Source organism: Galeopterus variegatus, unplaced genomic scaffold (assembly GCF_000696425.1).
Source record: "Galeopterus variegatus unplaced genomic scaffold, G_variegatus-3.0.2 Scaffold481, whole genome shotgun sequence".
Classification (NCBI taxonomy): domain Eukaryota; kingdom Metazoa; phylum Chordata; class Mammalia; order Dermoptera; family Cynocephalidae; genus Galeopterus; species Galeopterus variegatus.
Window position 1 is genome coordinate 300,427 of NW_007726592.1, and position 22,290 is coordinate 322,716.

The 22,290-nt window shown below is 34.7% G+C and overlaps 1 protein-coding gene and 1 non-coding gene across 2 annotated transcripts in view; both read right to left on the bottom strand.

Moving 5' to 3' along the window:
- SMAP1 (small ArfGAP 1) overlaps positions 1 to 22,290 on the bottom strand; it is a 157,352-nt gene that overhangs the window by 65,213 nt on the left and 69,849 nt on the right. The window contains exons 3-4 of the mRNA XM_008569232.1: positions 19,613 to 19,698; positions 9,203 to 9,278 (exon numbers count right to left, since the gene is read on the bottom strand). Of these exons, the coding sequence (XP_008567454.1) occupies positions 9,203 to 9,278; positions 19,613 to 19,698 (162 nt within the window). The remainder of the gene's footprint in view (positions 1 to 9,202; positions 9,279 to 19,612; positions 19,699 to 22,290) is intronic.
- Positions 9,576 to 9,648, bottom strand: TRNAI-GAU. Its single transcript has one exon. It is a non-coding gene; the product is annotated as a tRNA-Ile (tRNA).

Consider the following 22,290-nt stretch of genomic DNA (forward strand, 5'->3'; position numbering starts at 1 on the left):
AAGTTAATTAAAAATTTAATCATCTGTTTAAGAAAACATGAGAAAGGCTGGGAGAAAAGGAGTAGATTAATGTAATATAATAGCTGCGCAGCAGACACACTTATTAAAAAGCAATTTATACACTTCCTTCTTTAAGATCAGCATGCAAACACCATTTCCAGTACTGTACTTGCTGAATTACACAAAGCATTATGAGACAGTTATATATGCAGCAGAGGCAATCTATACACAAAAATGGGTTTTATCTAAAAGCTTTTTCACACATCTTCCGACCCAATTTCTACATGCGTAGTTGATCACTTTAATGGAAGCATTATCTTCTTGCTCTCTTTACTGCCAAAATATAACTGAAATACATTTACAAAATGCATAGCAGATCTTTGGAGCTATAAAACTGACATCTCTACATTGCCCTATGAGGAATTTTTAAAAATAAAAGATGCTATTATTACAGATAGGTCATTATGTAATGTCAAAATAACACCGCAAGATGACAAGTCCTTCAATCTGCTTGTTAAATTAGTTACGGCAGTAATTTTTGAATCACAACCCCAGACTATAAACTTAAGAGTTTTTTTTCTTTCTTGCACACTGTTGGCTCTGTTATAATTCTGTAAATTAGCCATTTAAAAACTAACTAATGCAAATTACACATAGAATAAAACAAACAATCCAAGGAAATGTAGGTATTCCATTTTAAAGAAATCAAAACTGTGCCTTAAAGCCTGGCTTAAAGCTGGTTTGTTTTTCAGGATATTTACTTGCTAGATATCTTTAATTATCACTTTATGTAGAAAACAAGAGTTTCAAAAACCATAAAATCACTTAAGAAGATGATAACCTGTATCACAAAGACCTCTTTCCCCAAAATCATGTAAATGCAGAACAGAAAAATATAAAAGGAATATTAAAATAAAAAGGAATAGGGGCATTTAGTATGTCAAGGGTTACTAATCCTTAGAAACTAGAGATAATTCTTCGCAAAAGTGCTTGTTCTTTTGAGAAGATGACAAACTGATTTGGCCATTTTTAAAACTCAGAAGCAGGAATATAAAATTCTATTCAATAAATATCAGTAATTTAACAAACACTTTAATGCAAAAAAAAGAAAGGAAGGTTTAATACCATGTACCAGGCTAGGAAAGAAAACAGAAACTTGTTCAGTAGGAAAGACATCTGAAAAGTCAATGGGCAGATCAACAGGTGAATGGATAAACAAACTGTTATATACCCATACAATGCAATACTACTTGCCAATAAAAAAAAAATGAACTAATAGTACACACAAAAATAGGAATGAATTTCAGAAACACGCTGAAAGAAAGAAGTCAGATACAAAAGAGTACATAGTGTATGACACCACACATATGAAACTCTAGAAAATATAACCTAGTTATAAAAAGCAAATCAGTGGTAACCTGGACCATGAGTGGGAGCTGATTAGCAAGGGACATCAAGAAACCTTTGGAGTGACAGAAAGGCTCCATATCTTGATTGTAGTGCTGGTGGTTACACAGCAGTATGTATTTATCAAAACTCATTGAACTGTACCTTAAAATGTCTGCCTTTTACTATATATTAAGTTATATCTCAATAAAGTTAATTTTTAAAAAGTCAATAAGCAGGGTAAAATACATTATACAAGCAAGGAATAAAGAAATAGAGGTCAACATATTGACCAACGGAAGCAAGAGACACTACAGAACATAGAAGCAGAAGATAAGGGAAGAAAAAAAAAGGCAGGGGGAAGGAGAAAAGAAAACAGAGAGGCGAGAAAAACAAGGCACCCTTGAGTCTTCTTTCTAAATCTCTCAAAATCATCCATTTCTCACCACCTCCAGTAACTACCCTAGTAAGAAATAACCGCTACCCATCTCCTGGACTAGTCCTCTTAACTAGTCTCATTGCCTCAAGTCTTGCTCTTCCCCAAATCAGTTCTCCATATTATGTCATTCTCAACTGCAAATCTGATCACCACATATCCCTGCTTAAGCCTTCAATAGTTCATACACGTTAATAAAAACAGAGTCCAAACTCCTTAACTATGCCACAGTAACATCTACCTTACCTCCCTACCCTTCCCTGCCTTGGCTACAATCTGCTGTCTAGACACACACAACTCCTTCTGGTTTCAGTTCTCAAGTTTGCTTCTCCTGACTTTAAGGGCCTTTGCTCTTGCTGTTCCTTCTGTAAAATACCCACAATTTTACTAGTACCTACGTACCCTTTAAGTTGTCACTTCTCTAGGAAGTTTTCAAAGTATGCCTTGATCCCTCCAGACTGGATTAAGTAGCACCTTTAGGTCCCAAAGGACCTTCTACAATATTTCCTTATTATAGAAGTTAACATATGCTGTCTTGTAAAGATCTAATTACTCATCAGTATTCTTTGTTCAAATGAAGTTTTCTGAGGTAGACATTGCTTCTATTTTGTTCATCATCTTTACCACCTGATATTCAACAAGTCTTAGTGTATATTTTTTAATGTTATAGCAAAAGGAAAGAGGAAGAAGAGAGCATCTCAGAGGAAGAACCACAAGGAGGCTTGATCTCAGTAGTTATCATTATCCTTTACAGCTCATTAGCAATATAGCTCATTGCTAACACACTTTTCTGAAATCCCATATAGTTATCTACGTTTCTTTTCAAATTTGGAATTTACTTTGTAACTAGATGTTAATTTCCATTACACTGGATTCTAGTACTTTTATACATATAGAGCACAAGACTATCACCTTAGAAGTTTTTGCTGAGAATTGGTGGTATCGGTAAATTCAGCAGTCATGTTTAAATGTCCCCCTATTCCCTACCCATCTCCTGACCATGCCCACCCAAGACAGAATACACAGTGGGAATCCAGTGAAGACAGCCTTCAGGAATAAGTGAGCTAACAGTCCTTCCTTCAATTATTCTTAAGTTCTGAAGTTCTCCTCTAAGCTACCATCAAAGTAAACCGTATGTGAAGAAAATGCCAGAACAATATAAATGTATAAACTTACCTCCTGCAAAAGAAAAACTAATCAGGCAAAACCAGTTTCCAACTCCCATCTACAAGGACAAGATAAGCAAATACACTTCGAAAAGGTAGTATGAAATATTATTAAAATATCAGATATGATCATTTGAAGGCCATAAGGCAAAATGTTCAACTATCTTTTCAAAGTTTACATTGTTTTCTTAATGAATTTTTTTGAAATTTTTGTTACTACCACCTTTTAAACAGAATAATGCTATAACAAGATCTGGTGGTCCAAAACACTGAAAAAGATATGACCACTGAAAAATACCTTATAGATTTTAGTAATGGGCTGCTTCAAACTTATTCTGGGAATTCTTGGATATATTTGGAAGTGGAGATTTTATCACAGCAGTTCTCAAATAGCTGTCTCATGAGCTTTCCATATATCATGAAGCTCAAGTTTTCCAGAAGTCTAGAAATAATTTTAAATATGTGATTTCCAATGTCATTTACATTTCATGGCATGTCTTAGATACAAAAGTCAGTGAGAAATTCTAGAAAACGTAGAATTCTGGAAAACTTTCAAAAAGTTAAGTCCCTTAATTGCCACATCATGTCACCTTACAGCCCATAATTAAAGGTATGACTAAAATGTGGAAGGAGTAATCAAACAGAACTTAAGCAAAAATTTTGCCAATGACCTACATAAAGTCTTATAGTTAAGTACAACTATTCATTTTTCTTAATTATCTACCTGCTAATAGTCATTTGCAGCCACCACCTGCCTCCTTCTTCACCAATGTAATTATCACAATAGCTTATATTAATTGAGCAGTTACCTGCTAGACACGCTAATAAAAATACAGCATGCCTTATTTAATTCTTGCAACAATATTATGAAATGTAGACACTATGATCATCCCTATTCTACAGAAGAGAAAACGGAAATTGCAATGAAGTAATGAAGAAAATGAACCAGAAACTATGCTCATTTACTCTAATCCTAACTCACCCACCTAAAGACAGAGAAGGGGAGGGAGGGGGAGTAGGAGGACGAGGGAGAGAGAAAGAGAAAAGCTGCTGGAGGAAAAGAGCAAATAATGTGGAAATTCAGCTTTATCTATTTAAGACCTGCCAGACCTCCTAGTTAACTCACTTCATCACTGTGCTTCCAGTTGTGATTCACTATTGGTTAAGGCGGAGGGCGTGAAAACAGGACAGATTTCTGCAATCAAAGTGTTTAAATTCCCCTTATCACTCACTGAATTAAGGAACGGCCAGGGAGGGCAGACTCATTCTACATTACTATGGTAGGCAGAATCCTAAGACAGCCACCAAAATTCCCCCTCCCTGGTGTATAAACCTGTATAATGCCCTCCCTTGATTGTGGGCAGGACTGTGAGTATAATGGATTTCCCTCCCTTGATTGGATGTTATATGACAAAGGTGAAGGAATTATGCATTAGTAGTTAAGATCCCAAATCAGCTGAAGATAAATTAATCAAAAGGGAGATTATCCTGGACAGGCCTGGCCTAATGAGGGCCCTTAAAAGGGGATGGGCCCTTCTTGAAATAAATTTGAAATTCTCCTAGAGGCCTCGAAGAAGTAAGCTGTCATGTTGTAAGAATATGGGGTTATCTGGCAAGGACCTGAAGGTGGCCCCCAGAAATAGAGAGTATCTGACATCAGCAAGAACACAGGACCTCAGTCATATAGCCACAAGGAAATGAATTCTGACAATAATTGTGAGGTTGGAAGAAGACCCGGGCGTCAGATAAGATAGCAGCCCTGGCCAGTTCTTTGATTTCAGCCTAGTAAGATCCTCAGCAGAGAACCCAGCTAACCCATGCCCAGACTCTTGACATACAGAAACGGTAAGATAGTAAACCTGTGTTATTTTACGCCAGTACATTTCTGGTAATTTGTATAACGGCAAAGAAAATTAATACAATAACCATTCCCTTACTCAAAAAAGTGCAAAATCCTCAGCAGTCTAGCATTTAAGTCCTCTTTGCCTTTCTAGACTTACCTCCTCATAAATATATTATCTCCTCATCTCCCCACCCGATAGCCCCTTTTCACACTTGCTAGACAGAAAAGACTTATGGACCACTCACCAAAGCCCAAACACCAAATAATACACCTGAATTCTCCTTCCTCCTCATCTCACTTTGGCACACATGGGAGAAAGTGTCCCTTTGGCCTGAAATGTGTTTTCTGAATTATCAACATTTCCTTCTTGCATATCAGCCCATCTCCTATTTACCAAAATCTTACTTTTCTGTTAAGAAGAATCTCAAATACACCTCCTTTAAGAATTCTTCTAGGGTAAATTCTGTGTTCCCACAGCAGTTTTATTCTTCTACTTTAACAGCTACCACATTACACGTTAGAATATAGCTTATTATACATGTATATTACATGTTGAAAATGTTTGAGTTAAGCTACTTTTGGACAAAGATAATATCATTTTAATCTCAGTGGCATGCACATAGTATATATTCAATAATGTTTTCTTTTTGCATGACTAAATGAACAAATAAAAGAAGGAGCAATACAAGGGGACTTCAACAGTCAATCTCTGTCATTCCATATCTTATTTCAAAATAAGAAGCTAGCACAGATCTCAGGAAGGAGGGAGGGATGGGAAGTATTCAGGGTCAACATGGATGAACTCATATCCAGCACTATATAGTCACTTTAGAAGATATAAAAGAAACAAAATATCTTTTTTCTGTTTGGGGCTACAAACCAGTAAAAATTCTTTCTGATATAAAAACATTTCTACTTGAAACATATTTTCCTCTGTTTCTGCCTTTATCTGAACTTTGCTCTTCCCCTTTTAGCCACCTCCCTTAATTCATGCTTATAGTGCTGCAGAGACCTCAAAACTGGTCTATACCACAAATTCCTTCCATAAAAGAAGCATGTATAACTCTCCCTGCTTTCTCAAAAGTACCACGTTTCAGACACAATATTTATGAACAGTTTGCTGAAGCTGCTCTTCTCAATTACATATAAATTCTTTGGAATGAGGGAAATTCCATCCTAACCCCTCTCATCATCTACATGATAGATTCCAGTCAGGCTTACCTCATGGACACATTAAATGTCCTGAGAGGCAGTAGGGCAACATTATAGAAAAATGGCAAAACTCTTTGCCATCGTCTTGTCATAGTTTATTACTTTGTATTTCATTACAGCACTTTGAATTGTTTATGTTACAGAAGGGCAAGAAATGTGTTTTGGTTTTTGTTTTTTAAAAGGGGTTAAAAAACTATTGCCTTACACAGAGAAATAGGGTCAGCTTAGGTCCCTACTGCAACCCTCTTGTTTAAAATTTTAAAAAAATTAGAAGCAGTAACATATACGGGTAGCCCTACAGAAAGATATCTGAAACAAGAGCAGACAGACAAACTAAAAATAAGACACAAAAACTACAAAGGTAAAGTACTTTGAAGCCATTCAATATAGAAGTTTAATAGCCACTCACGACATACATTTTATCAGAGTGCAAACAGTACTAGTGTGCAAACTACTCTCCCCTTAGATATCCCCTGAAGTACCCTAGTATTCCTTGAATACCTTAGATATAGGGTACTTTGTACTTCAAAAAATTCATGGAAAAACAGAATTAAAAGATAACATAAATCTTTCCATGAACTTTTTGAAGTACCCTCACATTAAGTTATTTTTTAAAACTTGGTCTTTATCTACACTATGATAAATCTCTCTGAAAGCAAGGGTCATGTCCTCTTTGTTTTAGCATTTTATGGGCATAAGTGATCAAAAACTATTATTTGAGGGGCCAGCCCGGTGGCGCACTGGATAAGTGCGCCACTTGGGAAGCGCGGCGGCGCTCCCGCCCGAGGGTTCGGATCCCACATACAGACTGGTTCCCGCTCACTGGCTGAGCGAGGCGCGGGAGCAACACCGAGGGTTGCGATCCCGTTGCCGGTCCCCGGTCCGGTATGGGGGCAACACTGAGGGTTGCGATCTGTTGCCGGACATGGAAAAAGACAAAAAAAACAAACAAAAAAAAAAAAACTATTATTTGAATGAATGTTCAATCTATAACTGAAGACAAAACACTAAACAAATTTGTAATAAATTCTCAGTAATATATTAGTTATTTGCACATTAATCACCATGAAAGGAGAAATACTTTAAACTTGCTACAATATAAACTTGTTTTTCTAAATTATTATTTTGCCTATAAAGGAATATGCAGAATGCATTTTCTCTTGAGTTACATGCAATTTTTCTGAATTTTCATTTCATTAGTAATATAAACTTAAGAGTACAGAAAAAAAATTTTTTTAATGTAGAATGAATACCTCTATAAACATCACTAATATTCATCGAATGTTAACATCAGGCCATGTTTGTTCTCTCTCTGCAGACATACACACAGATATACACAAAGCTTCCAGGTTTCACTGAACCATTTGAAAATGAGTTATAGATATGATGACACTTAATCCCTAAATATTTTACTCCACCACATGTCTAAGCCCTGAATGAAGAAATTCTCCTAACTAAGTGATGGAGTTTGGATGTATTGTCCTCCCAGAACTCATGTGGAAATTTGATCCCCAATGTGGCAGTGTTGGAAACTGACTGAGTCATGGGGGCAGATCCCTCATGAATGGATTAATGCTCTCCCAGGGGGATGGGAGTCCTGAGTGAGATCTTCCTCAATTAGTTCCCACGAGACCTGTTTGCTTAAAAGACCCTGGCACCTCCTCTCTTTCTGCTCTCTCTTGCTTCCTCTCACCATGTGATCTACTTGTACCTGCTGGCTGCCTGCCACTTTCCACCATGAGTAGAAGCAGCCTGAAGCCTGTGCCAGATGTAGCTGTCCCAGAATTGTAAGCCAAATAAACCTCTGTTCTTTATAAATTACCCAGTCTCAAGTATTTCTGTTACAGCAACACAAAGGGACTAATTAATACACTAATCATACAATTAACACACCTGAGGGGGGGGACCTTCCACTCCATAACAGCTATCATCCAAAGATAAAACTGTTCTTCTTTATATTACTACGTAAAAATAATTTCCAAATTGTTGCCAAAGAGAAAAAAATACTATAAATACAAATGTAATTTTTAAAAAATTACAATTTTTAGAAGTGTTTAATATAAAGCAGTATGTTTTTAAAAATATACTAAAATGATTTATTAACATTTCATATGAAAATATATTACTTACACTTTAAAGTTAGTTCCTTTTTCTCACCACAATGTTTAAACCAGACTTAATTTTATGGAAATTATACATATCATTCTTAACACTATCAACTTTTATCAATCTTTCAACAAATTTCCTCTTTTACATCTAATATAAATGCAGCTCAAACTCTCCACACAGGGATATCTTTCCTCCAATATATACACTAATGATACTTTAAAAACTTTTTTAACAAAATTTTTCACTGTCAAAGCAATGTATTAAAATATCCTTACTTTCCTAGGATTTGATTGAACTTTTTAGTATATTGCTTCTCCATATAGACCAAAAAGGAAAATCAGTTTACATGCAAAATGAGATGGAACTACTGCCTCTAAATTGCTTCACATATGACTTCCCCACAAGATTAACTGGTTTATAGCTGGCTTATTAATCTAGAAATCAAAGGCCAAAAAACGATTTCAACAATAAAGGCAATTAGCCTCATATAATTAACTGGGGTGGGAAAATTTAACCAAAAAAAAACCCCAAAAAACTAACAAGAAACAGTTGATATATTTGATGACTACACTAAGGTCTCAACTATTAGGAGTACCAAAATTCTTGATATTAAACAGTTAAAATACCATGGTTTAATGTACACCTGAGCTACTAACTTCATGTCTCAGCAAACCCACCAAAGAAAGCCCTTAGGGGAAGATAGATTTAGCTTTTTTCTTTTTCATACATTTCCAGAATCTAGCAAAACAATTTCCTCTCCCTCCTTTTTCAATTAGTGGCTTTATCTTTTTGTAGTTTCATAAAATTAACTTAATTAAATGCCATGTAAGCAGTTATTAAACTGTTATTTAGAATACCCTCCTTTCTGAATCAAGAGTTTTACTTTGCAAGCACTCAACTTCATGTAGCCAAAAATTTTAATATTCATACAAGAAACATTTGCAAGCAGTATATTTTTACGATAAATAAATTGAACTGTATTGCATGTTAAAAGTTTGAAATCTATTATTCAACAAACATTAATTGGTGAGAGATGAAGGTTTTACTTACATTTGTAATAGCTATAGCATTTTTATCGTAGTATTTCTTCTTCTCATATTTATCTCTGATGAAAAATTCCACTGCTCTGAAAACAGATAACTTAAGGAAAAGTGTAAGTTCAGCGACATGTACACTTCTTTTTATTCACTCCTCTATACAAACCTAGACTTTAAATTTAATTGTTCTACTCCCCAGTCTATGCTTTCCCTCACACTATTTCCACAACTAAATTCTGTAACCTACTTTTCTTTCTCCCAAAAAAAGTCTACGTCTTTCAGGAAATTATCCCATTCAACAAAAACCACCAATCCAATTCTAGAAATAAAAATAACTGACCACAATTCTTTTTTTTTTTTAATATTTTTATTTATTTTTTGGCAGCTGGCCAGTACAGGGATCGAACCTAGACCTTGGTGTCATCAGCACCATGCTCTAACCAACTGAGCTAACCGGCCAGCCCTCTGACCACAATTTTTAATTCTTCCTCCACTACCATCCCTACACCACCAAACTCTAAATTCAATTCAGGTTCATTTGGGTTTTCAGTACAAGTAAAGAAAATAACATCCACATAGTACCCACAACGTACCAGACATTGTGTGCTATATATTCTACATATTTTGTTTCCTTTAATTCCTCCCACAACCCAGTAATGTGCATATTATTATTCTCACATCATAGATGAAGAATCAGCAACTTGGAAATATTAAACAAGTGTGATTCCAATACCTATGTTCTTTTCCACTATATGTGCTGTCTCTGAGTGTATCATATAGAATTACCTGTGTATTAAAAGAATAGTGGCCAATTTTTCTCTTGCAAAGTTGAGGAATGGAGAAGTCAAGAAGCTAAAACTAGGGTTAGTACTATTTAATTTTTGGAAGTTGACTGGACTATTTTTATCTGTTGAAAGAGTGAGCCACTTGTAGTAGAATGAGTGTTAAGAGTTACGTGACATAGGTGACTTCTCTTATCACTCAATCACTGATTTATCATATTCCACTGAAGTGGGAATTCTTTCATCAGGGGTTCTTAACCTTTTTAGTGTCATGACCCCTTTGGTACTGAGGTAATATCTATGGACTGACTCTCTTCTGGGATAATTCTTTTCACTGCATAAAATTAAACAGAATTACAAAGGAAACTAATTAAACTGAAATACAATTTTCCTGTGAGTTCCCAGGTTAAGAAATCCTTCTGTTCATAGGAAAAGTTACTTTCAGTCAATAACCCCTCATTAAAAGGTAATAAGAACCTTTTAAATTGAGAGTTGAGGCTACAGGTAATAGAAAAGGTTGACAACATATACAGTGGATATTAAAGAATTGAGGCATTATGAAAGCACTCAAAGGGGGCCAAGGATGGCAAAGTAGGACAGGAAATCTAAACATTCCATGTATTAAGTAAGACGAATGATTGAAAGCTGTTTTTAAAGACAAGTCTTCTACAACCTGAGTATCTGAAGGACATAGATTATCTCCATTTTTCCTCTTAACAGCCTATTAGGTAGACGCCATTTCACAACTAAACCTGGGCCACAGAAAGCTTAAGAAAGTTCTCTGGGATTCCTGTAGTACAGAAAGAGTTGTGATTTGAAATCAGGAATAGCTGATATCTAACTTTTCAGAATGATGTTACTGGTCATCACAAGTTCATTTGTGAATCAGCCGGTTAAGCCCTGATAATGATAATGAATGTAAAGAAGAATACAAAATCTGAAGGGCTACTTCATTTTCAAGGTAGCCTTGGAAACACTTTTAAGTGAAAGGCCCCAGAGCTGCCATAAGACTGCTTATATAGATGTGTAAACATTTTGGCAGCTAATTCAGTACCAAAAAATTACCACAAATACACCAAGATTTTCATAAATGCAATAAAGTAATTTTACTCAACCTATCCCACATGTAAAACAGCTAAATGTTAAGTGTGCCCATGACTCTAAATCCAAGTTCAATATTATATTTTTCTAGCAAGAAAAAAATGAAACAATCAAAAAAGCTGGTCTTGTGAACAAAGTAAATTTTGAAGTGCTGAGTAATTTTCATTATAGAGACAACTTTTTAACCTCCACAATAAAGGGGGGAAAATTTATTTAGACTAATGTCATTTTCACCCCCAATGATATAAAATAACTTACTGTTTTTAAAATTGCATCAACATAAAATAAAACAGCATTTATATTTACTGTTATAAATATATATTATATAACATATAATGTATACATAGGTATTTTAACTAAAGAAACTTATTGGAAATCTAAATTTTTAAAGTATAATTTTTATGTTTAAATATCTGAGAGGAGAATAACACTGGTATTTTCCTTCTTAAAGACAGGGGAAAAACCAGAGGTTTTTTGGATACTGTTTAAAGTATACTACATATTAAAGTTTAAAAAGATACCACTATTCTCATTTGTGAAATGCTTATAACAAAGAAAAGATCACTGTTTATGACCAAAAAATTACTATTAGATAACTCACTAATGTTAGAAATACGTATATGAAATAACTTAACCACAAATAGTAAAATTAAAATATAGAAAACTATGATAGTTTTATAAATATTAAATTTGAAAAAGGTAAACATTTTAAGTATACATTCTGGAATTGAAAACACTACTAACATCTAGTGAAATGATATGTTACTGTGAATTTTCAGAAATAATAGGTACCAGTGTAATCTTAATTTATACTTAAGTATTTTTTTTTTCCTTTTTGTCTTTTTTCGTGACCGGCAACGGATCGCAACCCTCAGTGTCGCGCCCGTACCGGACTGGGACCGGCAACGGGATCGCAACCCTCGGTGCTGCACACGCACCTCGCTCAGCCAGTGAGCAGCCAGTCTGTATGTGGGATCCGAACCCTCGGCGGGAGCGCCGCCACACTCCCAAGCAGCGCACTGTAGCAGTGCGCCACCGGGCCGGCCCTATACTTAAGTATTTTATATAAACAATTCAAATACAGTTGAGAGTATGATTTTTGCTTATAAAACATGCTTCCAGAAGTTATCTAAGAAATAAACAATTTTTTAAAAATTATACAATGCCAAAGTTGATCTGTTTGATACATTCTTTTTTTCAAGGATATAAAAATAAAGCATTAGGGAAAGAGAACTTACTAAGACCTTCCTAATTATTAACATAAAACATTGCTTTTTAAAAACCAACCAAAGCATACCACAAAGTGAACTTTTTAAATTCCATGGGAGTCACTCAAGGATGAACTGTGATTTAGGAAACATGCTATGTTCTTGGTTGCTCTCAGTTCCAACATGCCTCCAATGCAGCAAGAATGTCTCACACTATCCTTATATATTTTGTACAAGGTCCCAAATGCAAACCAATTCTTCGTTAGTTCACCTAAAGAAACAATGATTTATTCCAGGGATTGGCAAATTTTTTCTTAAAGGGCCAGATAGTAAATATTTTAAGCTTTACAGGACAGCTGGTCTATGTTCAACTACTCAACTCTGCCTTTGTAGCTCCAGAGCAGCCATAGAAAATTAATAAATGAATGGATATGACTGGGTTCCAATAAAACTTCACTTATGGAAAGACAACCTACAGAATGAGAAAATATATGTGCAAACTACACATCTGAATCTGACAAGGGATTAATATCCAAAATATACAAAGAACTCAAACAATTATACAGTAAAAAAACAAATAATCCAATTTAAAAATGGGCAAAGGAGATGAACAGACACTTTTCAAAGGAAAGACATACAAATGGCCAACAGGTCATGCAAAATTGCTCAGCATCACTAGTCATCAGAGAAATGCAAATCAAAACCACACTGAGATATCATCTCACCCCAGTTAGACTGGCCATTATTAAAAAGACCGACAATAACAAATGCTGGAGAGGATGCAGGGAAAGGAGAACTCTCATACACTGTTGTTGGGACTGTAGATTAGCACAGCCATTATAGAAAACAGTATGGAGGTTTCTCAAACAACTACAGATAGAGCTACCATATGACCCAGCAATCTCACTACCGGGTATATATCCAAAGGAATGGAAATCATCATGTCAAAGAGTTACCTGCACTCCTATGTTCATTGCAACTCTATTTACAATAGCCAAAATATGGAATCAACCCTAAGGGTCTATCAACAGACAACTGGATAAAGAAAATGTGGAATATATACACAATGGAATACTACTCAGCCATAAAAAAGAATGAAATTCTGCCATTTGCAACGACATGGATGAGTCTGGAAAAAATTATGTTAAGTGATATAAGCTAGACAATGCAACGACATGGATGAGTCTGGAAAAAATTATGTTAAGTGATATAAGCTAGACAAGGAAAGAGAAATACTTCATGCTCTCACTCATAACTGGCAGGCAGGCAGGCAGGAAGGCAGGAAGACAGGAAGGCAGGAAGGGAGGAAGGGAGGGAAGGAAGGCAAGAAGGAAGGAATGAAAGAAAGAAAGAAAAGACCACAACAATATGTTGAACTTTCAGAAAGAGAGAACAAACCTAAAGCATACTAGAGATTAGGGAAGGGAGTAAGGGGATTTAGGAGGTGATAAGTCGGGCAAAGGGCAGAAAGAGGTATCACAATTTGTAAGAATAAATATGCTAATAATACATAAAAATTTTAAATTAAAAAAAATTTAATTAAAAAAAATTCCAATACTAGAGGGCAAAGAACAGCAAGATGTATTTATAGAGGGACTCTGTATCTGTAAACTGTTATAGACAACTTAAATGTTTCTCAAAGAAAATTTTGACCATAATTTTACATTATATGCTGATTTTAATACTTAACTCCCAAAGAAGATGATCTCCAATGTACAGCCTCATTTCTGGAACCACTAGGCACTTACTATTTAACTGGAAGTTATTGTGATTTTGAAATTATCTATTATACTGAACCCATACCTAGATATGCAAAAAAAAATAGTAACACTTCACAAGTTTGTCAAAAGTTTTGGGAATAATATACAAGGGTACTTCAAAAAGTTCATGGAAAAGTAGAATTAAAAGACAATACAAATATTTCCATGAACTTTTTGAAGTACTCTCATACACAGAACACTTAACCTAGTATTTTAACAAACAGCAAACATTCAATAAGTTATTTTTTACTTTATATAATTTTGTGCTTCAGTTTCATCAACTTTAAAATGAAGATAACACCATTACTCACAGGAATTAAATTAGTGTATGTAAAAACTAAGAACAGTGCATGGCACATAGTGCTATTTAAGTTTTAGCTCTTATTATTAATAAAGGTATTTTGATAGGGAAATCTTTTAAAAGATAAGGCCAATGGTAGGGACAGAAATCAGTTACTCCTATATTAAGGGCTAAGATGGCTTGTATATCATCAAGTTTAAACAGATGAGTAAACGACAACAATAAAAAGACCAATGAATCTGGAGATCAGAAAATATTTATCTTCATTTTCCAGTCTCCAGATGTCATTTGAGACATGTAGATCAATAATATAATAAAAAAATTAGAAACAAAACAATAATATTTGCAGGGAATCAGGTAAGGAAGATATTAATAACAATTCACGTTTAAGTGGCTAATTTGGGATTTAGTAAGTAAACAATATCAAAATATCCTAGAATCTTCCCCTCCCTTTAGTTACAAAGCATTCTGTACAGCACCCCTAATTTTCCCTGTCCCCAAACTAGCAATTGGCACTATAAATGCCCAGAAAAGTTTTAACATTATACATGATTTATCTTTTAACATGTATTTGTATTTTAAGTTCTTTTCCCTTTCTTTAAAGATACCATTTGAAAGACAATTAAAGTAATGTCTACTTCCAAAGAACAAAATCTTCCAGTTCCAGACACATACCAGTGACAGCAATAACTTTTCCCTTTCTTTAAAGATACCATTTGAAAGACAATTAAAATAATGTCTACTTCCAAAGAACAAAATCTTCCAGTTCCAGACACATACCAGTGACAGCAATAAAACTTTAAAAAGCTCAAAGGAGACGAACTGCTGATTAGCTTTGGTGCACAATAGATTTCATGGAACTGAAGTAATTAAAGTTTTTAGATAAGATGAAGTATTCTAATAATGAAAAGCTTAATGTAAAGCTTTATCATTTGTCATGCACTAGCACATGCAGCCTATAATTAACCACATCCCACATGAGAAATTACATTTTCACAGCAGTTTCTGAATAACTTTTGTAAATTGTAAAGCTTTTAAAAGTGACAAATCTTGCTAAGAATGCAATGAGGTCCCATACTGTACGAGTTTAACTCAGTTTAGTTCCACTTGCCTCTAGGGATAAGAAGACTATATTTAAATCTATAAAGTGCAGAAATGTTAGGCTTTTCAAAAAGCAATGAAGAAAGGGACGGAGGGAGCCAGGAAGGCAGGAAGACTGGTTTGCTTACTAGTATTCCTTATAAACCCTACAAATCACAGTGTTTCATAATTAAAAGAAGAAATGATAAAAGTGTTGTTATCATAACAAGGTAATTTTTTTAAAGGCTATACTATTACATTACATGAGGGTTGATCTTGTGGTCCAAGAGTTATCATCTTATGCTCTTAACATCAGTAATCATCTACCTCAAATATGTTTAAACAAAGTCCCTCTTTAAACAGTCCCCAATAACCATTAGATTATCTTTTTGTGAACAATGAAAGAGCAATATCTCATATAAATATGACCAAAATTTGCAAATGCTTTGGAAGAAGTAATACTTAGTTTGATAGATAAGCATGCTTGAGCTAACAATAGCAAACATACACATAACCCGAAAGCCTAGCATGAATCTTAACAGGTACTGAAAAGTTGAAATTTTCATCTAGATCTTATGATCTAGTTGCAAAGAATGCCAAAATATAAGCCTATCCATTTTAAAAGCCATCAAGACTGAAATGTGGACATGCTAAATGTACTCAAACTATCATCATTAAATAATATTCAAGTGCCCTTATTTAGGTGGAAAAGTATGGAGGCTTTGGGAAGTTTCTTAATAGCTCTTGGACCATCCGTCCCTGTGGAAAAAAAATATTATGCTCTATCTCATTGGGTTATTTTGAGAAAAAGGATGAGGCAAACTCTTACTAAGTAGTAAAACTACTGCAGCTGTTGTTTCCAGTATCAAATCTTTACTATGTCAAAGGTTGAGAATTTACCAATACCAGACACCAATCAATTCACTATAAATATGTCATCATTCCTTAAATTTCTAGCAAGAACCAAATACTTTAAAATAGATCAGCCAAAATGCCAGAACTAATAACACACTATCTCATTAACCCTTAACTTCTCTAAGGTTCATCATAAAATTTGTGGTAATTACTTAGGAAATAGTATTCCTACCAACCTAAACAAAATAGTACATAGAAGAATTCAATATACGAGGATACTAATGTTAAAATATACCCTAAAAGACAGACAGATTGGACTCTGTATGGCTAAAAGAGACATCCAAATTGCTAAAAAGAACCAAATGGGCACAGTGGGGTGGAGGGGATAGACATGCATTTCTCAATTTACAAGTCTATATGTATATCACTGTTATGAAGTTTTTTTCTGTAACTAAGCAAAGGCAGCAAAAAGGCCTAATCTTGGCTGAGAAATCTCCTTACTGGCCTTTGCAGGACACCTAGTGCCTGATACCAATCTCTCTTCTCATTCCAAAGGCCCACAGTGACTCCAATTAGACAACAAACTCTATGGACATTCCACTCCTGGAAGGCACCATATACACACCAGCCTCAGCCAGCCTGTGGAGATTGCTCAATAGCACCTTCGTGCCTTACAATTACACATATGATCATTCACCTTGCTCAAGTATTGCCTCCTTTACAAATATTCATAGCATTCCTTCAAGCTCACTGAATATTAATGTAAACCTGATATCTGGAGGCATAAATATCAGCCTCCTTCCCTTCCTCTGATGAGTGCTTATCTTTGGTCATGCCATGGCTGCGTTCCCCCAATCTGAAGATTGTTTTTTCTGGAAAATAAAATCTCCTCTTTCCTTTTTAGCAGATCCTATGGTCCTCTTTTTGTTAACACCAAAAAGCTACATATTGTCCTTCTGTGAATATCTTTCAGACTTATTTGAAAACAACATGGAATCAGTGTGATGAATTAAACAACTTGGAAGCTACTTTTACCTATGGGATACCACATAAAGGATAAAACCCAAACTTTCAAGAACCTCAAGTAATTTACCCTGTAATATTCAAGTAAAAAAAAAAAAAAAAACCCAACACAAATCCCCCCACATATGCACAAACTTCCAGAAAAGGGGACTTCTTCAATTTGTGGGGTTTTACATATCAGCTCAGGCTTGTGGGTGGAAAGCAAAAACGGGAGAATAAACTAATACAACCAGCATGCAGCTGATAACAACCACTAGGACGACTTTGCTTGGCTGTATTTCCTTCTACCATGTTCTATTGCTCAGGTTCTGCCATAGGCTTCATTTTTTAGAGGAGAAGAAAAGAACATTCTGAAGATTCTCAATAAAACCCAAAAACGAGTAAAGGACCACCACCCTAGTAAACATAATCATCCAACACCTTAAATCACCTACATGCTATGTAGCTCTCCAATCTGTATTTCCTGCTTTCTTCTAGGGTCCAGACTCACGTTACTAGCTACCAAATGGGTAATTCTGTGCATATGTCTAACAGGTACCTCAATCTGCCCAAAGTAATGAAGTACGGTTATTATCTTTCATTTCTAATCCTTAAATTTCCATCTGGTAATAAATTCCTTCTCTTACTGAATAAGCTTGACAGTCACCCAAGTTAGAAACTCTGGGGTCATCTCAGTGCCTTCCTCAAAATCAAAGCCAATCTTAACCTAGCTCAACTGCTCCTGCTTCCCCAATTTCTTTCCAATCTTTCTAACTCCTTCCTGTCCATTCTCAATGCCACTACTAATTTAGATCTTCATCACTGCTCATTTGGGGGCTGTACTAGTATTCTATATGGTCTCTCTGCCTCCAGGATCTCCTCCCACCTCCAACTAATCTTCCCTGTGGTAGGAGTTAATGTTTCTAAAGTTTCTCCTGCTTCAAAATCCTTCATGGGTTTTCAAACACTTCAATTTCTTGGTCCAATGAAATCAGGTCCAAACTGCTCTACATGATACTGAAAACCCTTCACAGTCTGGACCAAAATACCTCTCAAGCTTCTTCTGCCACTTGCCCCACAAAACCTAAATCTTGTCACATCAAAACCTTAAAATGTCATGTTTCCTTACATCTTCATACTTCTGCTCATATAATTTTTTTATACCTGAAATGTATCTCCCACTCTTACCCTAGGATCTTTCTTTAACAAAAGTAGCCTTGGATATCAAATTAATAATTTGTGGGAAGTGGATGGGGGAAACAGGAACAGAAAAGGCGAAATGCAAATTATTCACTTTTCAATTATAACTTAAGAGTTTTTGTCCAAATATGAAAATAAATATATAATGGCCTGTGTGAGAAAAGATCGCTGTTTTTTCACTGGCCACACAAACTGTTTTACTGTACAAATGGGTAATACATAAACATCTTTAAGAAACTACATTTTATTGTCAAAACTACAAATGTTACCTTTAGATAGAATCTAAATACCTACAATTAATTAGATCATCTTATTTGTAAAGCAGCACAATTTTGAGATGCTTTCTCAAACTTCAATATGAGTTTTAGAAATCCTATAAAATCAAATAATTTTGTCTTCAACAAATATGGAAAACATTCTGACTAAAATAAAATTCCTACGGGAAAATATCCATTCATAAAGGCAGATTTGTCAAGCAGTTTTGCAACCTGTGTCAAAGATGGAATGTCAGTATAAATATTAGCATAATTTATTTAGTACTTACATTTACACTAACTAAATATGTAATTTACCTTGTAAATGCATAATTGCCAAACTGCTTCACATAACTACAATTGCTACATAAAGGTGATCAAAGAATATCCTTACAGAAGTTACTTTAAAAATACTTAGGATGTTCACAAATCAAATCTCTAATAATAGTCTAAAATAATAAACAACATATACTCTTCAATCAAGAGATGGAGATCAATCAAAAAGAATCAGTCATAACATTTCGCACTTAGTAGTAATTACATACAAATACTATGCATATCATGTATTACCAAATTCCTTTTTAAATACCTATGGTATACAGAGCACAGCTCAGTGAAAATCAATTTCTAGTTTTAATGAATAGTAGTATAAAAATACTTAGTAGTAATTACATACAAATACTATGCATATCATGTATTACCAAATTCCTTTTTAAATACCTACGGTATACAGAGCACAGCTCAGTGAAAATCAATTTCTAGTTTTAATGAATAGTAGTATAAAAAAGTTTACATCTTCCTAAAACTAACAGATAAAATATAAACTGTAAAAATGAGTTAATTCTTTTTAAGCCCACAATAAACAAGTTTTAAAGGATACTGATCTGTCTGTGGTCTTCGAAAGTTCTCTGGAAGATTGGCTTCGTACAGTAGTCTTGCTTTAGTATTTCCCATATCTTGCATGCACTATAATTTAAAAAAGAAAAAATCAAGTATTTTCATTACTTACATGAACATTAAAAGTAATTCCTATACACGCACACATATGAGGATACTTCAAAAAGTTTGTGGAAAATAGAATTAAAAGATAATACAAATCTTTCCATGAACTTTTTGAAGACTCCTTGTACATACACACATATATACAAACAAATATCAAGTAACATTTATTATTATCAAAATATATTCTTCTCCTTAGGAAAAAAATTTAAATCACAACCATGAAATTAATTACTCAAGTTCAAAATAGAAGCTATATTTTTTCAACATATGTGTATCCACAGTTTTCTTTTTTTTGTGAAAATACTACCACCTTTATACTCACTACTTCCATTGTGAGTAGTATTATTATCTCTTGTAATATGCCACTTGAACAAGGCTTCCATTTCCAGGACTAAGAACTCAAGACCAAGCATATTTTTTTTATTTTAAGCTTCAAAATACTCTAAGATTCTTATGATTTACAATCAAGTTCACAAGGAAGGCCAGACAGAGAAACAGTGGTGACCTTGAACGCTACAGAATCTGATAGATTTCTTTTTAACCTCTTTGAGATTCTGCAGAAAGCTTTCTCCACAAAAAAATTAACGGCCAAAATCTGCATGCAAGTTGAGAAGCTCACAGAACCTCCTCCCTGAAATGTATGAACTCCAAAGGTAAGAACCACTGTGCAGTAAACATAAAGCAAATTGATAATCATTTCAACCAGTTTAATTAAGTTTCAGTATCTCTATGAGTAATGACTAGCCAAACCATACTTCCTTGATATTTTATTACATTAGAAACTAAATGTTAAGGGCCGGCCCAGTGGCGCACTGGATAGTGCGCCGCTTGGGAGGCGCGGCAGCGCTGCAATTGTAAATAATTACTCTAGAGGTAACAAGAAAGTGAACTAACAGGGGTGGGGGAGAAGACGTAAAAGGCATAATAAACCAAAAAAGAATTAAGGGTTTTTGTCCTTTAGACCTCGAGATAAAATAGAAGCTAAGACAAAATAAATCTGAGCTTCAAAACTGTGTAAGACAAAAAAGAAATTATATAAGGTGAACTGACAATATGATGCAGTATTAGGTCAGAGGGCTCTATTACATCACGGAGAATATTAGCATGAAGCTAGTATGAGTATAGTTAATACGTAATTCTATGTGTGGAGAGAACATCTGAGAAATTTTCAACATAGCTCGCCCTTGCTGAAAACAGAAAATATGTTTTCCACCTCAAGCATTCAAATGATGCTGATCTTTGTGCCATGGTGGGAATTTGGAAGCAGAGAAGGTCTTGCTATGTAATCATGAAGACATTAAACATTTGGAAAGAACGAGACAAAGAGAAAAATGCCTTGTACTTGCACAATACCTGCAATGAAGCAAACAGTGATTTAAATACAGTTCACTGAAACTGTGAAAATAAGAAAATTTGAAAAGTTTCTATAATGCAAGTAACAGCACATGGAAATTTTAACAGAAAAATTACTAACACCGAAAACAGTATCTATTGTATACACAGTATATCTCATCAATCCTGTTACATTTTTTTCCTCGTATTTTAACATCTCTGAAATAAGAAATGCAACTTACAATTGTTGGTATCTTATAATTGATAGATAATTATTCCATAAAATGGATGTATTTCTTACAGTCAGCAATATCTTGCAGTCAATGAATATGATTGTACACATTTATTTAATATATGTCAATATTTTATTTTGACAAAATAAAAAATAATTAGGAACAAGATATACATGCACATAATACCAAATTATTAAACTCAGTTCTAGTGATGTGATCTATCATGATTAGATGGTAGGAAAAAAAGAGGCATAAGAATCTGAGAGAGGTGATGTGAAATAATGAGCCATTTCTACAGGAGACCAAAAAATGACTGGGTACAGGTGTGTGTGTGTGTGTGTGTGTGTGTGTGTGTGTGTGTGTGTGTGTGTGTGTGTGTGTTAGTTGGGATTGGGGAAAACAGAGATTCAATGATATAGAGAGATCATTTTGTAAGAATAAGGAAGATACCTGCAAGCCTAGAAAGTTTCTAGATATCTAAAAACTAGAATAGAGAATGATGGGAGGGAGGTCAGCAGTGGGAGGATCAGGGGACCTGAAAAGTTGATCAATTTTGAGATGAGAGTTAGGGCAAGAGTGGGGAAACAATAAGAGTTGGCATTTGGAAAAGATGACAAGGAATATGATACAAACTAGCTGCCCACAAGGTTTCAAGATACTACATATAAGTGCCCTAGAAAACTTACGAATACATATTCTCCTGCACCTGTACAGCAAATTCTGCCTGGTAATTGACAGAAGAAAATAATGAAAAGAGAATAAGAACTACACTGACAAGCATTAGGCTCAACACTTTACATACATATTCACAATTTTAAATTTCAAAACAATCCTGACATAGGCATTATTACCCTAATTTTACAGGAAAGGAAGCTGAATATGCAAGATGTTAAGTAACAGACCTAAGATTATCAGTCTCCATGATTCAACTCTTGACAGAACCAACACCAGCCATCAGTTCAGTTATCTCAGGCTTCCTCTAAAGGAACTG